At 34.7% G+C, this 17,448-nt stretch overlaps 1 protein-coding gene across 6 annotated transcripts in view; it reads left to right on the forward strand.

Annotated features, from left to right (window-relative positions):
- The window catches only part of ADAM22 (ADAM metallopeptidase domain 22), an 80,944-nt gene that overhangs the window by 14,816 nt on the left and 48,680 nt on the right, over positions 1-17,448 (forward strand). For all 6 annotated transcript variants that reach the window (XR_013335756.1, XM_077766823.1, XM_077766824.1 and 3 more), the window contains exons 5-13: positions 1,615-1,689; positions 3,261-3,332; positions 4,404-4,570; positions 6,022-6,106; positions 7,135-7,225; positions 8,906-8,957; positions 13,359-13,458; positions 16,091-16,162; positions 16,394-16,486. Coding sequence is in view for 5 of the 6 variants with exons in the window: in XM_077766823.1 (XP_077622949.1) it covers positions 1,615-1,689; positions 3,261-3,332; positions 4,404-4,570; positions 6,022-6,106; positions 7,135-7,225; positions 8,906-8,957; positions 13,359-13,458; positions 16,091-16,162; positions 16,394-16,486 (807 nt within the window). In the remaining variant the exon portion in view is untranslated. The remainder of the gene's footprint in view (positions 1-1,614; positions 1,690-3,260; positions 3,333-4,403; positions 4,571-6,021; positions 6,107-7,134; positions 7,226-8,905; positions 8,958-13,358; positions 13,459-16,090; positions 16,163-16,393; positions 16,487-17,448) is intronic.

Genomic DNA, 17,448 nt, shown 5'->3' on the forward strand with positions numbered 1-17,448 from the left:
TTTACTTAAAAAATGTATACCAAGCATAGCATAATGGAACGACATGGGACGCCTGGGTGGCTCAGTTGATTGGGCGTCTGACTTTGGCTCAGGTCACAATCTTGCAGTCTATGAGTTTGAGCCCTGCATCGGGTTCTGTGCTGACAGCTTAGAGCCTGGAGTCTGCATCAGATTCTTTGTCCTCCTCTCTCTCTGACCCCTCCCCTCATGCTCTGTCTCCCTGTCTCTTTCAAAAATAAACATTAAAAAAACAAATTAAGACTTAATTTTATAAATCTTGTTAAACACTGTTATAGACTGACTGCAGGGAACAAAGGCGGATGACTGCTTTAGTGTCTCCTACCCAGTGGCATCCACTAATCATGATTTTGAAGGTGGCGAAATTCATTGTTAGACAGATATAATAGAGATTTATTAGATAATCTAAGACTTCCTGGAAGCTCTTAAAACTATCCTAACAAAAGCTCTTATATCATTTGGGGGATCCCTTAAACTGTACTAGAAGAAGGAGGGACATTCTCAATCCCATATTTGGAGATTATTGTCCATCAGACACTTCCTGTATCCTCTCAGAGATCCTCAGGAGCTTAAATTAAACAGAAAGAATACACTTTATATGTTATAGCCTCTAAGATATACTGGTATGTGAAAATAGCCTCATACAAAAGCTAGTGAAATAAGTGGAAGTACTAAGTAAAATATGTTATATTTGATTTTATACATATAAATATTTCTGGAAGGAACCAGTAACTGTGCATACGCATTGTGGGGGAAGAGTTAACAACTAGGTAAACAGGGAACAGAAGTGAGAAGAAGACTTTGAACCTGACCGTTTTGATAATTCTTTAGTCTTTGAACCATATAAATTTGTTACCTATTCAAAAATTAGGTTAAAAGCGATGAAAATGAAAAAATATTCTGAAGGAATGAAAGTGGAAATTTTATTTCTCTCCTACCCTTTTGTTTTTTTAAATTAAAACATTTTTTCAGCCTTATTGAAGTATAGTTGACAAAATTATAAGATATTTGAAATGTACAGTGGAATGATTTATTTGACGTGTGTGTGTGTGTGTGTGTGTATGAGAGAGAGACACACACATACACATTGAATGTGAAAGGATTTCCGGCCCCCCCATTGAATTAATACATTCATCACCTTTGCCTGTTTTTTTGGTGAAAACATTTAACATTTCAATTACATAATACAAGATTATCAATGTGTAAGGTTCCATCAACAAATGAATGCATCAAGAAAATATGGTAAATATATATACAGTGGAGCATCATTCAGCCTTAAAAAAGCAGGAAATCCTGTCATTTGTGATAATATGGATGAATGTGGAAGACATGATGCTAAATGAAATAAGTCAAAGAAAGATAAATATTGCATGGTATCACTCATGTGGAATCAAAAAGAAAAGAAAAAAAAAAACGGTCAAACTCACAAAAGAGAGTTGAAAAGTGGTTGGCAGGGGCTAGGAGTGGGGAGAAATAAGAGGAGTTTGGAAAAAAGAGTATAGTAAAATGTGTGACATGATGTATAACATATTTTTTAGTTACTCAAAGCTAAGTTCAGAGGACTTATTCAGGTGCTCCTTCCTCACTATATTGCAGCTTCGTCGACATCCTCGTAATGTGGAGGAGGAGACCAAATATATTGAACTGATGATTGTCAACGATCATCTCATGGTAGGATTTGCTGAATTTGTTGTTTGAACTTGCCTGTGCCTACGAGCAAAACTGGTGGATGCAAAAATATGTTCAGAAGAAACAAGAAACTTGGAAAATTGTGACTTGGAGAAGACATTTATGTGACTGAGTGTATTCGTTAGCCAGTAACAACCTGTGAATTGGAAACATTCTTAAGCAGAAGTAACTAGCAGTATTTTGTGAGGTTCCAAAAATATTTCTTTGACTTACAATTAGTCGGCTCTTTGGATTTGCTTAATTAATATTTTTATATTGAAAAAAATCAGTGAGGTACCAGTAATGTGACACTTTAGTTTGCAATGTACAACTTTATCCTAATAAAAGAAAAGCAGCTTTTCAATTTCTGACTTGCTCTCCAGCAAACCATATGGAAATGCTTACATATGCAAGCAGTGAAGATTTTAAGAAAGGAACCTGGCAAAACCTCCTTCTTGCTGAGGCATTTATTGAACTCAAAGTGTATATGTTCAACTCACCGGCATGTTGGAATCAGTAGCTTACATTTACAGCACAGCAGTGAATTATAATGTTAATTGTTCTAGGTAACCACAGTTTTAAATTAAACCTGTTCAGTGATGAACATTGCTGATTTTTCTTAATTTCAGGTGTAAGTGCATTTTAATTTACTTTGATTTGAGGGAAAATGTGTCATTTGTTTGTATATGATTAAATGAACATATTCATCATCTATTCTTGCTAATAATAATTATATCCAGATTAAGTGCTTCTTCTTTGCTTAGGCTGGAACCAAGTTTTATCTTTTTACCTCTTTGAAATCACTGAATGTTACTATTTCCTGAGATTTTTACAAGATTAGAATAAGCTATAAAAGCACATATTTGGACATTTTAGGACAGCACAGATTCAGATGTCTCTAGGCAGGTAACACAAATGAAATAAGCCAGGTGTAAAACAAAGGAGGAGGGGAGTGAGGCCTGCAGCAAAAGTAAAGTTAAGCAGCCAGTCTAATGGGAGCCACAGCACTTGCTAGTTTTCACCATGGAGGTATGCTAATTTTAAGGGAAGCCAAGATCAGGTTTTATTTCCTGGTTTTTAAAACACTGTTGAGGCCAAACAAAAGGTTTATATCATCTACATCTAGCCTTTAAGCTACCTCTTTGTGACCCTTTAGGACTTTCTTCTCCTTACTGATTAATTTTTTGTAGAAATTGTAAGTTTTTATACATACAACAGTATTCACGAACTCTTTTTCTGGCTGTCCACCCTATTTATATTTGTATGTCTTGCAATTCATAGACAACTCTCATGTTTTATCATTTTGAGTAACAATTCTGTGACAAAAATAAACCTGTGAAATGGGTAGAATAGGTATTTTTAAGTTTCATCTTGCAGTTGAATAAACTGAGGCCTCAAAATTTTAAGAGCCTTTCCTAAACTACACAACATATAAAGAACTAATTTTCAACTCTTGCTTTTTTTTTTTTTACAGAAAGTTGTAGAGATATTTCAGTTATTTTATGTTTTCTCTGCTGAGGTGCTTACTTGCTGATGACTTTGGAAAGCCTTCACTTGTTTGTTTTTGTTTTCAGTTTAAAAAACATCGGCTTTCAGTTGTACATACCAATACATACGCAAAATCTGTGGTGAACATGGCGGATTTAGTAAGTATCAACTCTATTCAGTATTGCCATAGAGGAATTTCATCTCCTGATTGCTAATAGAATAGATAATATGGTTCATATATTTTTGGTGCTGTAAATTGCCCTTCAGGCAAGGTGTCCTCTGTATCCCTAGTAACTTTGCCGTGGACTCCCTTGATTTTGATCTCTTGCTAGGAAGAGGATAAAAGGAGATGGTCAGAGTTACCCATGGATTTATGCTTGAAATTCTTCTTATAATTTTCACATTGAAAAATAAGAAGTTGAGTCTTAGCCCTTAACAAAGATACTCACGGAGAAACAGTACAGCAATTATTCTATTTTCTTTTTTTTTTTTTTTAAATGTTTTTATTTATTTCTAGGAGAGAGAGACAGCGTGAGCAGGGGAGGGTCAGAGAGAGAGGGAGTCACAGACTGAAATAGGCTCCAGGCTCCGAGCTGGCAGTCAGCACAGAGCCCGACGCGGGGCTCGAACCCACGAACCGCGAGATCATGACCTAAGCGAAAGTCGGAAAGTCGGACGGTTAACCGACTAAGCCACTCAGGCACCCCAACAATTATTCTATTTTCAAGAGAGGGCCTGGTTGTCTGGGAATAATGCACTAAGTAATCCTACGCTGTTTACTTTCTGAATCTTTTCTTGACAAGGCAGTGCTGGTACCTTCTTCATGAGTTTAATTGGGGCCAATCTGGTTGCATAGAAATGACATTCTTGGGAGTTTTCATTGTTCTTTTCTTTGCTTGGGAAATCCAAGAATGCATGACTTCTTTTGCCAGGGTGCCAGAAAATAGACTCAGGAGGAGCCTTAAATAAGGGTGCAAATATTTGTCAAAAAGTGATCATTTGTTTCTAACAGTGTTCTGTTCTTTGGGAATAAGTTGGTAAACAGTATGACTCCCTGTTACTCAAGGGAAATGCATATGATTTAGAAAAATAATTATCTGCCTTAAAGACAATGGAGTTTTTTACATTTAACTAAAATGCAAGGGTTTTCATAAAAGTAGATTTATAGTCTTATTCATAAATCATTTACCACATGAATAGCTAGTGTGTTCATTTTGTTAATATACTAGATTTATAAAGATCAACTGAAGACAAGGATAGTATTAGTTGCCATGGAAACCTGGGCAGCTGACAACAAGTTTGCTATATCTGAAAATCCATTGATCACCCTACGTGAGTTTATGAAATACAGGAGGGATTTTATCAAAGAAAAAAGTGATGCAGTTCACCTTTTTTCGTACGTAACTTACGATTTATTATTTTTTTGATTCCATGTTGAATGCTGTATTAATTGTGACTGAGATATATCCTTTCTACTGTATAATGCAATTAGAATTTGACATGGTAGATACATTTGGAAGAAGTTTTAAAGTATAGATTGTTTGAAATTGTCATGAAAATGTAAGAGGTTTAATTTTGAGTTATTTTTATTACTGCATATATATTTGTATTTAATTTTTAAGATATTTTAACCACAGTATTTATTGAGTAAAAATACTGGTAATACTTATAAATTATTCTTAATAGATTATATTCTTTTAAGTTTCTTTCTTTTAGATGTTAATGTTACGTTTATTTTGGTTCTAAGGGGAGACATTAGTAATTCTGGAGTTTATTTTTAATTTCTCCAACCTATTACAGTTTTTTTGAGGTAATATGCATATGTGATATAATAGCAAATTATGTATTATAGCATATAAAAAAATCTGTTATCTGAAGAGCTATTTAAGGAAATTATAAGTGGAAGTAAAAGAGTATATTTTGAGATAACTTTTAAATTTTATACAAGTTTTAATTTACAGAAAAATTACAAGGATACTACAAGGAAATATCTTGTATTCTTTACCCAGATTCATCAATTATTTACATCTTGCCCCATTTGTTTATGATTTTCTTCCTTCTATCCCTTTTTCTCTCCCTTCTTTCTTTTTTCTCCTTTCATTTAGTTTTCTATCAATTCTTCTTTTCTCTGAACCATTTGAGAGCAAGTTGGAGATACTCACATACTGGGCCTTCACTACTAAATACACGTATATTCCCTAAAAATAAAGACATTCTCTTATATCACCAGAGTAAATTACTAAAACTAGAAAATTTAATGGGGATACAATAATTTTAAGTAACCCATAGTCTATATTCAAATTTTTCCGGTTATCTGAATAATGTCTTTGATAGCTAATTCCCTCCCTCTACTCAGGACCCAACCTGGGGTCATGCATTGCAATTAATTGCCCTGTATTTTTAGTCTGATTTAATTTGGAAGATCTCTTCAGCCTTTCTTTGTGTATTTTGAGCTTAACATTTTTGAAGAGTATAGGTCAGTTATTTTATAGAATGTTCCTCCTTGTGGGAATGTCTGATGTTTTCTTATTAAGAGATTCAAGTTATGCATTTTGGTCAGAAATACCACAGAAGTGATTTTTGTATCCTTCTCAGAGTACATCACATTAGTAATTTTTAAAACAGGTATAGTCCTGTTTAAGGTATTATTGTTCATGCGGGGAAACATCCTCACACTTTTTTCTCTGGCTATGTGTGTAAACAGTATTTACATTCCTTGCTTACTCAAGAACATTTAGTATAGAAATGTATTTGTGTTGAGAAAATAAGTGTGGTAACTTAATAATGAGAGGTGCAGTGACATTTCAACTGCGAACAGTAAGCATTCTTCATTTCCTTTTCTAAAAGGGGAAGTCAATTTGAGAGTAGCCGGAGCGGGGCAGCTTATATTGGTGGGATTTGCTCGTTGCTGAAAGGAGGAGGCGTGAATGAAGTAGGTGTGAACATCTGTACAATTCAAAGTGGTATGATGGCTGAAAATGTTTTCCTAATATTTAAGAGACCTTTTCTCATATTCCACATTCTCTAGATGTTAGATTGTATTGTTAACAACTAATATGCTTACTATAAATGATCAGAGGACAAAGAATAGGAAAATAATGGAAGATCATATTTAATTCTGTTCATGTTCTCCTTAGAATAATCTCCAAATTTAGCTATTTACAGATAACATAGAGAAAATATTTACTTTTACCTTTATTGAAAATAAAACCCTGTTTATTACTTTGGCTGATTTTCTGGAGAATTAAGTAATTCTCTGAAGCATTGGCTTCCTCCCTAACAACCCAGTAGGAAATTTTCTTCCCTCTTCAATATTTGGCCAATTTTTAGAGAAAAAAAATGGAATAAGTTTTCCAAAGAAAACTTTCCTTTGGGTATATGCATAGGGCACTAAGTCTGATGGAAGTGATCTGCAAGAAAAATATAAAATCAGCATATTGAAAAAATATCTTTTATTGGTCTTCTCAAGTTTCTTTTGCCCACAGATCATTACCACTTCCTGTTACTCATGCCATTTGTTTTCTGAAGCCACATTCTTTTTAATTTGGGGAAATTTCAGGAGTGTAAATGGATGGACACACAAAGATAACCAAGTTTCAAGTAATTTACACATTTATTTTTATTATTATCTAAAAGACTGATTTAAGTATATACAGGTATCAAGTTTTTCAGAATGTTACTGGTGAAATTTGGACTCAGAATTAGACTTAAAGTTTCTAAACCCAAAAGTTGGTGATTCTCTGGCATCTAGGCTTCCATATAAGTCTTTATCAAACATGGATTTATTTCTTACAGCTCTTTCCCAAATGCTCAATAGTTCAGCATTAGCTACTGGTTTAACCTCTGCTAAATAAGATTCTTAGAACTTACATATTTCCAATTATATTATGACATCTTTCTATGGCCCATCTTAAATAAAAAATAATTTGTATTTACATGTATTTTGTTTTTGTTTTTCAGTTTGGGAAAACTGATTTAATGGCAGTTACACTTGCCCAGTCATTAGCCCATAATATTGGTATTATCTCAGACAAAACAAAGTTAGCAAGTGGTAAGTTTACCCTTGTGGTTTAGTTGTATGTAAAATAGACTATCGATAAATATTTTAGAGAATGAGATTTTAAATTCAGTTGCTTGATCAAAAGAGTTTGGGTAACAGTGTAAGACAGACAGCCAGGATATACAACATTTTTGTAAAAAGTAATACAAGGCAATATTTATTTACATTGTAGGTGAAAATTTTTCTACGTGTGATAAACATTTAAAACTGTGTGATGATAAATGCATTGTTGAATTTCATCTAAAAATTGTGCTCAGTTTGGTAATTTTAAATGTTCTAGTAGAGAGTCTTAGGCATATAGGTTTAAGGCATACTTCTGTTATGGTTTATTTAAAACATGTCTTAATATGGCCACAGACGTAGAATTTGTTTGCCAGGATCAGAACTGATAAAGGGTTTAGTAAAATATGGTTCTAGTAAAATATGCTAGGATTACTTTTAAGGAAGAATATGTTTTCTCAAGTAGGTAAAGTAAATTTACCAGGAATGGTCCAACATTATATATTTGGAGTGAATTGATTGGAACCATGTTTATTTTATTAAAAATAAATATAAATGTGATTGTTTATATTAATAACTGTTACAATTTATGAAGTACCCTTTATAAGACAGATAATTGAATGCCGCTATTATCTACATCTAGATATTCATTTAATCAAGATAATCCTGCACAATACCAATTATTAGCCCCATTTTACAGAATAAGGTGAATAGATGTCAAAAGGGTAATGTCTTCAAGATCACACATAAATTAAGTGGCAAGCCCGGGTTTTGAACCCAGGTATTTTAAGCCTTTCTGCTGGACTAGTATGCTATACTGCCTTCTGCCAGCAGCTTTGGTGCAGAGGTTTAAAACTGGACAAGAAATTACAGGAATTGTCATAAGGGACTGTGAAACCAGAATCTTATAGTGGTGCTATTTCATTGGTACAGGATTGTTAAGCCATTAAAAACATTTTTTTAATGTTTATTTATTTTTTTGTAAATAGAGACAGTGTGATCAGAGTGGGAGGTGGGGGGCAGGTGGGCAGAGAGAGAGACACACACACAGAATCTGAAGCAGGCTCCAGGCTCTGAGCTAGCTATCAGCACAGAGCCCAATACAGGGCTTGAACTCACGAGCCATGAGATCATGACCTGAGCCAAAGTCGGACTCTTGACTGACTGAGCCACCCAGGTGCCCCTGGGATTGTTAAGCCATTTTAAAGCAAACATCAAGATTTTATTGTCATAAAAATTATATAATCTCAATATGGTCAGAGTAGATTTTTCTTGTTATACTTGCATAGAAAACCTCAAATATCAGGAAAATTAGAAAGTAGGTATTACTTTTTAGGGGCGCCTGGGGGGCTTAGTCGGTTAGCGTCCGACTTTCGCTTAGGTCATGATCTCGCAGTTTGTGGGTTCGAGCCCCGCGTCGGTCTCTGTGCTGACTGCCAGCTCAGAGCCTGGAGCCTGTTTCAGTCTGTGACTCCCTCTCTCTCTGACCCTCCCCTGCTCACGCTGTCTCTCTCTCTCTCCTAGAAATTAAAAAAAAAAAAAAAAGAAAGTAGGTATTACTTTTTAAAAGGTATTTATTGAATAAAGTGAAGATAAACTTTTTAAAAATAGGCTCCTCGAATGCATGTATTTTTACTTCATAACAAGGCATGTGTATTCATTTTCTCTTAGGTGAGTGTAAATGTGAGGACACTTGGTCTGGATGCATAATGGGAGACACTGGGTGAGCCAAATCTCTTGCAAAATAACTCACTTTTCCTTTCCTGTTATGCTGTTGTCTTAGGAATATGATACTCAGTAACTTAGTGTGTGGAACCTCACCACAGACGTTAAAAAGAAAATCAGAAGTAGATTTTCTCAATGGCTCTGTATTATAAAATATTTTCACAAAATAGTCTCTTATTTATGAAAACAATTGATGTCCGTTAAAATAGTAGACCGGAGACTTTTTTAGCCTTCAGTCTAGGCTAGAAATGTAAGGAGTGAGGAACATGTTTGTTCTTCATGGCTTACCTACTAATTTTCTTTTGTGTCTTCAATTCTATTTAAATGCGTTTTAAACAGTAATGTGCTAGTAAGCAGATTCTCAAAATCAAAAACAAGAAAAGAGCTTGGATTTATAGCTTTCTCAGATTTTGTGGTATAAATACTCCTACAATGGCTTATTTCAAGCTACCAATAGGATGTCGCTGAGCAAGGAGCGGGGAAGAGACCTGTACACTTTGCTCTCCTGAGAAAGGTTTTCATTTCTAAACCCTTCACATACTATCAGGTGCCAATCTTGTATTTATGTTTTGTAAATAAATTGTACGACCATTCCTTTCATGTCAAGCTCATCACTACTCCTTACTTTAAACTTTTATCATCTTGAGCTCTTATTATTTTAATATTTCAGATACTCAGGCAACTTTCAGCCTTCCTTTCTCCCCTCCTGAACTCCATTTCCACCATTACTGAAAATGTATAAAGAAAAGAAGACTAAACACATGTATACCATCACCCAGACTAAACAAACAAACAAACAATAAACACCACCTACATAGTTAACTATCCCTTGTGTTCTCTCTTATTGGTGTCCAGCCCCAACCAAAGTAACTACTCTCTTGAATTTGGTTCATATCATTCATTCACAAGCACCTGTTAATACTTTTACTATTTATATGTGTGGGGGGATTGAAGTAGTACATAGCATTGTTTTGCAACTTTTAGTTTATATGAAAGAAGTCATATGTAGCCTTCTGTAACTTGCTTTTTTTGATCTTTATGTTTATAAGATTTATCCATGCTGATAATAGATAGTCCTAGTTCACTGAAAATATATAGCACATATTTCTCCATTCTCCTCTTCATGTGCGTGAATCTTAATCATTTTCCTGCTTAGAACTTTTGTGAGTCTCTGTTGTCTGAAGAATAAGATTTGAATTTTTTCCGCCAATACTTAGAGTGCATAATCTTTCTTCATCCTCATTTATAACCTCATTGTTTACTGCACTTCATGGTCATTGGTTTGCTTATTACCATAATTATACAGGGGTTTCCAGCTTTTTTTGATTTTCTAATGATAATCTTACATTGATTTCAAGCTTCTTAAAACTTTTGTCACCATTAATGTAATTTCCAGCCTCTTTTGATTCCTTCAGTATATTCTCTTCATCTGGAATTCTCATTTATCTCTAACCACATTTTTAGCCATTTGAGATTTATTATAACTTTAACTCCTGCATTGTAATTTAATTCCATATATCCTTGTACTCACCAATTAGTTGTGAATTTTTAAGGATTACATCTTACACTAGTAGGTATTTTTGTTTGACTTCACACCATCATCTCTGAACACACTTGATTTTCAATAAATATTCATTGGTATTTGAATTTTGAACTCTCAGGAAATGTATGACAAGGAAAATGATCAAGGAAATGTATATGCATACATGTATTAAGATATTTTTCAAAATACCTTTGGGCTTTCTGTTTAGTAAAAAAGGAAATGAGAAAAGTCCTTATCCATAGCTGTGATTTTCCAATAATTTCTAAATTTAAATCTAGAGGTTCTTATCTTTTAAAAGCTTATATTTTATTATTCTGCTTAATTACTAAAAACAAAATTTTATAGACCATCTAAGCATAATATGTAGCATAATTGAATGGCGACATTCAGAAATATATATAGCTGTTTGCACTGAACGCCTTTTGCATCAAATAGATGTGTGCAAGAGAAAAGCTTTTTATGTAAAACATTCTCTAGCACAATGCTGTATATAATTTGAGCTGTGTAAAATCGCTTAAAAGTACTAATTATGGACATGTATTTCTGATGGGTACTTTCCCTCTCTTTTCTATTTTCTGAGGTTTCTGTGTACTTCTTAATGTTGGAAAGCATGTTGAAATGAACACCAGTCCTATTTAAAGATACAAAAATTAAAATTTTAAGAAAGCATTGAATATAATAGATATATTACCCTGCAAATAGATAGATATAGTTGCCCTGCAAAGTACATATAGTACCCCGCAAAAAAGAAGTTTTTGAGAAGAGCCTAGTGAGATTTCGGCTTTCAGATATTTGAAGAGCCCTGGCATGGTAGAGGAGTTAATTTTATTTGATACAGGTAACCACACAGAACTGTGTGTAACAATTATAGGAAGTCAGACATGGAACAGTGAAAGTAAAAACAATCCACAAATTCCTACTGTTCATATATAGAAAGAGCTTTCCTGTGAGGTGGTGAGTTTCCTGTCACTGTTGAGAGCAGACTAAACCCCCAGGTGGGCAGTGGGTAGGAGGCTGGGCGAAGCTGGGGCCCCAGAAGCCTCCTTTGCAGGGTAGAGGCTGAACTAGACTTAGGGTCCAACTCTAGGAGTCCAACACTAAGCATTGTCACTTTTTTCTTTGCCAGTAGGGAGCCATCTCAGGTTTTGACAAGTAGAATGAAGAGGGGTCTTAAAAAAATCCTATTTAAATCCCATAACTCAGACAAAGATATGTAGGATGGATTAGAGGAGAAGGTGATAAAAACATTGGCTAAGGTGTAGGCATTGAAAGGAAAAAAGTAAGTAATATGTGTAGCAAATTTCTCAAGTAAAGAGTTAAGTTCATGACCTATTAGGAAGATGAAGTGAAGGAAAAAAAATAATCCAGATACTGTAAACTCAGGATACCTTTATTTCACATGAAATACTTGAAAAATTAGTTTAGGGTGAATAATCATTGTAAATTCCATTGATTGATTCACAAAGCATTAACCTTTGTGCTAGAAATAAGGAGGGATATAAGTGGACATCGTACTTGCAGGCTCGTGGGAGAGACTTTATAAAAACTCCACTATTCTCTTAATTATGTTTTCACTTTTATAAAAGTTCAGTGTAAAACAGTTTGAAAAATAGAAATTAAATACTGCTTCTTTTCTCATTATTTGGTAATAGCCATGGTTAATGTGAAAAGACTGCTGGTTAGTATTTTTTTCTCTTTCCATGTTTATTCTTGCTTTATAAAACTCGGGTCTTGCATATGTCATTGTTTATTCATCTTTTACTTCACATATTATATAGTTAGCATTTTTCTGAGTATTTTTCTATACCCTGATTATCAATAACTTCATGGTATTCTATTTTATTAATATATCATGGTTTAGTTAACAGTTTCTTATTTCTATACATTTAGATTTTCATAGTATTGGCTATTACAAATTGTGTAATAAATGAATTGTGTAATTTCCAGCAGGAAGTTCCTCCATTCCAGTATCTGTGTACACATAGCTAGTTATTTCCTCAGGAAGAATTTCTTAAAGCAGAATTCTCAGATTTAAGGATGTTTCTTATTTTGAAGGTACTGAATATACATTGCCATTGTTCTCTAGCCACATTTCCTTTTCTACTGGTCTTTTATTAACTTTTTTTGGTATACCTTTTTAAAAAATATTTTGACATAAACTTAAGAAAAGTTGTAAGAATAATAACAAGGAACCTCCTCTGAATCTAAAGTTGCTAACTGGTGTGGCATCACCCCCAAGCACTTCAGTGTGCATTCCCCATGGACAAGCCCACCCTCCTACTGAACCGCAGTGCAGCCAAGGAGATCATCTAATTCCTGGCCCTCATTCAAGATTGGCCCTCTATTTAAAAAATGCCACTTTAACAGGGTTCAGAATCAAGCATCATGTTTAATTTTTATGTCTCTTAACATCCTTCAGTCTGGAACAGCTCCTCAGTTTTTCTTTGACTTTCAGGACTTTGACACATACACAGATTACAAATCACTTATTTTGTAAGATGTTCTGCAGTTTGGGATCCAGCCCGTTTTAATATTTAAGAAAGACTCATTATGACATAAATTATTCCTAACTCTCTTTGGCAGAAAATACAGGTATGTGTGTGTTTCCTTTGAATGTGTATGCTAACAATGAACAAACAGCCCATAGTCACAATTAATCACCAAATGAATAATTTAGAAATGTACTGGTAGAATGAAAGTCTTATGGATTTAACACAAATGTTGTACATAAGTGGAATTTATTCTTTCATTTTTAAGAATAATGTTACAGTTTTTACAATGTTCAAGTTTAAGACTAACAAACAGATAAAGGAGACTAAAATTGTACCTAGTTAATGCTTTTCTTCTGCCTTATAGGTATTATCTTCCTAAAAAGTTTACCCAATGTAATATTGAAGAGTATCATGACTTCCTGAATAGTGGAGGTGGTGCCTGCCTTTTCAACAAACCTTCTAAGGTAATAAGTGTGATCAGAGTTATTAGTTACTAATCTTTAATAATAATTAGTAGTTATATTATAATCTATTATAAGCACAAGTTTAGCCAGTGGGTCTTACAAAAGAAGGCTTTCTAACTGGCTTGTATGTACATATGCTAGATATGTGAAATATCTGTATTTTATTTATTTTTAAGTTTAAAAATGTTTATTTGTTTTGGAGAGAGAAAGAACACAAGTCAAGGAGGGGCAGAGAGAGGGAGACACAGATCTGAAGCAGGCTCCAAGCTGTCAACACAGAGCCCAACACAGGACTTGAACTCACGAACCATGATATCATGACCTGAGCTGAAGTTGGATGCTTAACCAACTGAGCCACCCAGGCACCCTAAAATATCTTGATTTTATTTTATTATTTTATTTTATTTTATTAATGTTTATTCATTTTTAAGAGAGAGAGGCAGAGAGAGAGACAGAAAGTAAGCGGGAGAGGAATAGAGAGAGAGGGAGACACAGAATCTGAAGCAGGCTCCAGGGTCTGAGCTGTCAGCATAGAGCCCAATGCAGGCTTGAGCCCATGAATGCGAGATCATGACCTGAGCCAAAGTTGGACATTAACTAATTGAGCCACCCATGTGCCCCTAAAATATCTGCATTTAAAAGTCAGCTTTAATTTTAGATATTTGGAGCTATTCTGATGTGAATAGAGAGCAGGTAGACTGTGTTCTTTCTGAAAAAATGATTAGCTTACAAAGATGGTTTCATTTGCCTTCTTTCTCATGTTCTTGGTCCCTTATTTTTTTGTTTGGATATGTAATTACAACTCATACTAATAGAAAGGGGGGCATTTCTTCCCACATTACTCCCCACCACTGCCTTTCAGAATGAGCAGTATGACTAAAATTACTATTACTTCTCAGTATAAAAACCGAGGCTGCTTAAAGCAGAAAAGGAGAGTCTGTGTACTTAGACTTTGTCAGAGGTTTTTCCAACGCTCAGGGCATCTGCTGGTTAATGACTTGAAAGCCGGCCTTCCTCATGAATTTGGAAGACTGCATGCAGTAGAAAGCTTTGCCCTTATTAATTATGTGAACCATTCCGTGCTTCTCTGCACCATAGCGATGAGTGGCATTGCCTTTATAATCATTTTACCTGGTTTCATTCTCTGTCTGTTCCAGTGAAATTTAGGAGGAGTATCATATTGCCTTGAAAAGCAACTTGACAATTCTAAGGCTCCTTGCAAAACTTCAGAAGGGATATTTGAACTAAATCCCTGCTGCTGTAAATGAAAAACAATTCAAGCCTCTTTACCAAAATAACTGATTATTCTGAACTCAGAATAAAAGAATAAGTGGGTTTTTCATCTTGATAAGTTTTGGCTCTCAAAGCTGTCTCATTTGTTATGATCCCTTTCAACTGAAAATAGAATTTAAAGATGTGTTGATTATTTTGTAGGAGAGGAGAGAATATTTGAAATCAGGTAGGGGTTTTGTTGTTGTTATTGCTGCTCTTTTTATTCTGTTTTTTTTTCCCCTTTAGTTAGTTAAGAAAGTGTATGTGTGAGGGTGTGTCTGTGATAGGTGTGTGTTCCATTCCATTCTATAACACATAAACTTTGATGAACTTATGAATGAATATTATATAACTGGATATTTTATATCTTACTTACTAATTTTAGTTATCTCCATAAGGTAAGTTATGCTCAAAAGATAACATAATTGATGAAGAGTTAAAAAATAAAATGGTCTCAGGGAGCGTGGGTGACTCAGTTGGTTAAGCAGCCGACTTCAGCTCAGGTCATGATCTCGTGGTTCATGGGTTTGAGCCCCGCATCAGGCTCTGTGCTGACAGCTCAGAGCCTGGAGCCTGCTTCAGATTCTGTGTCTTCCTCTCTCTCTGCTCCTCCTTTACTTTTGCTCTGTCACTGTCTCTCAAAATTAAGTAAACATTAAATAAAATAAAATAAAATGGTCTTAAAATATACCCTTGTATAGGCCAAAAGTTGCTTCCATCTCTGAGGCAAATTATTATTACTGTTATCTGCAAAACTATGTTAATAGGAGGAGCTCTATTTTATATTAAATGAATCAATGGATTTATTAATTTTTGTAATTGTCTATGAAATAACTTTCTGTTCCACAAAGAAATATAGTTAGTAGGTCTTCACATATAATTGAACTTGGTTCTCACAACAATTTATGATGTAGATAGGAAGCTAATTCTATTATTATTCCTGCTTGAAATATTAAGGCCTCTATGCTCAGAATAGACAAGGCATTTGCCCAAGATAAGCCATTTGCCCACCTGTCCCCAAATCCCTTGCTTCCTGTTTGAAATGAAATTTCAGGGGTCAGTCTAACTCAGGGCCAATCAATGGATAGATCATCTTTATTTTGGTGGAATTTACTAGACTCGATATGTATATTACATATGTAAATATAATTAAAGCTGAAATGGAAACAGAAATAGATACTTTTGTTCTAAAGCTCCCAGTTTTAAAATTCTAAAGCTTTCAAGTTGGGGAAAATAAAAATATACTTTGAAATGACTGATAGGTATGTCACATGCATAGGTGTGGCACTTATGGTCCCTCATAAGGTCTTTGATTTTGATTTATCTGTATTTTAGTTCCCTTTATGTTTTCATCCCACAGCTTCTTGATCCTCCTGAGTGTGGCAATGGCTTCATTGAAACTGGAGAGGAGTGTGACTGTGGGACTCCTGCAGTAAGTCTTTGGGTGTTTTGATTATTATTATTTTTTAGGTTATTCAGGGTCATTCCATGACCACAGTGAGACATACAGAGCTGGTGTTATATCTGGAAATTTTCTAGGATATATGAAAGAAAGATTATTATTGGGGGAAGGGGCTCTATATGCATTTATTAAAAAATAGCCTGGAAATTTCAGGAAAATGACATGATTTTCTGATGTTTTGCAAATGTTTATATTCCTTAGGAATGTGTCCTTGAAGGAGCAGAATGTTGTAAGAAATGCACCTTGACTCAAGACTCTCAATGCAGCGATGGTCTTTGTTGTAAGAAATGCAAGGTAGATAAATGTTGAGCAATGACTAATTGAAAGAAAAGAGGATGTATTTGATTAAATCATTAAGACTGGATAAATATAATGTAATAACAATAGTCGTGTGTAAGATATATTCAGTGACTAAGTGCCAGTGGGCCCAGGGTCTTGCACCATGTAAGTCAGAGAGCTGGGTCCTGAACCTTGTTGATCTCCTCAGTGTGTCTCCCTATCTGCCTCCTTGAGAAGCATGTACATTATATGAAGCCGGGTGTTCCTAACCTTTGAATGATGTTTTTCCTTTCTTTGTAAAGCCAAGTGGCCGTTCAATAGATTCTTTTTCTCTTGCCACTCTGCTTGGTACATTTCTTGTGTTAGCTGCTGAGAGAGCAAAAGTAAAATTACCATGTTACTTTTAGACATGGTAACACTTCACATGAGAGTTTAGAATGCATCTTTATTCAATGGCATCCTATACCTGTCCCTAAATATTTAAGCCTTAACATCAGGACAAAAAGTTATTTGAGGCTTATCTTTTTCAAATAAATCTATTTTTTTCTCTTCTCATATAAAATCTGGTACAATATTCTACATTATCTCTGAGATTTACTATCCATCTTAGCATGTACTTTTTTTTTTTTTTTTTAAGCACAGAGAACCTTAGCAGGAGAGGGACTGAGGGAGACATAGAGAGAATGTTAAGCAGGTTCCCTGCTCAGTGTGGAGCCCAATAAGGGGCTCAATCCCATGACTCTGGGATCATGACCTGAGCTGAAATCAAAAGTCAGACATTCCACTGATTGAGCCACCTACGTGCGACCAACATGTACATTTTATGGAGGCAGTGCCTGGGATTTACCCAGTAACTGCCACAATTTCTTAGTAAATATTTGTTGAATAAATAAATAAGTACAACACTGTCTTATTAATTATTTGCCGATAGACTAAATTTAGTCTAATGAGTTAAGGGAGTGGGGGATGCAAGCCTA

This window comes from Crocuta crocuta, unplaced genomic scaffold (assembly GCF_008692635.1).
Source record: "Crocuta crocuta isolate KB4526 unplaced genomic scaffold, BGI_CrCroc_1.0 scaffold165, whole genome shotgun sequence".
NCBI classification, from domain to species: Eukaryota; Metazoa; Chordata; class Mammalia; order Carnivora; family Hyaenidae; genus Crocuta; species Crocuta crocuta.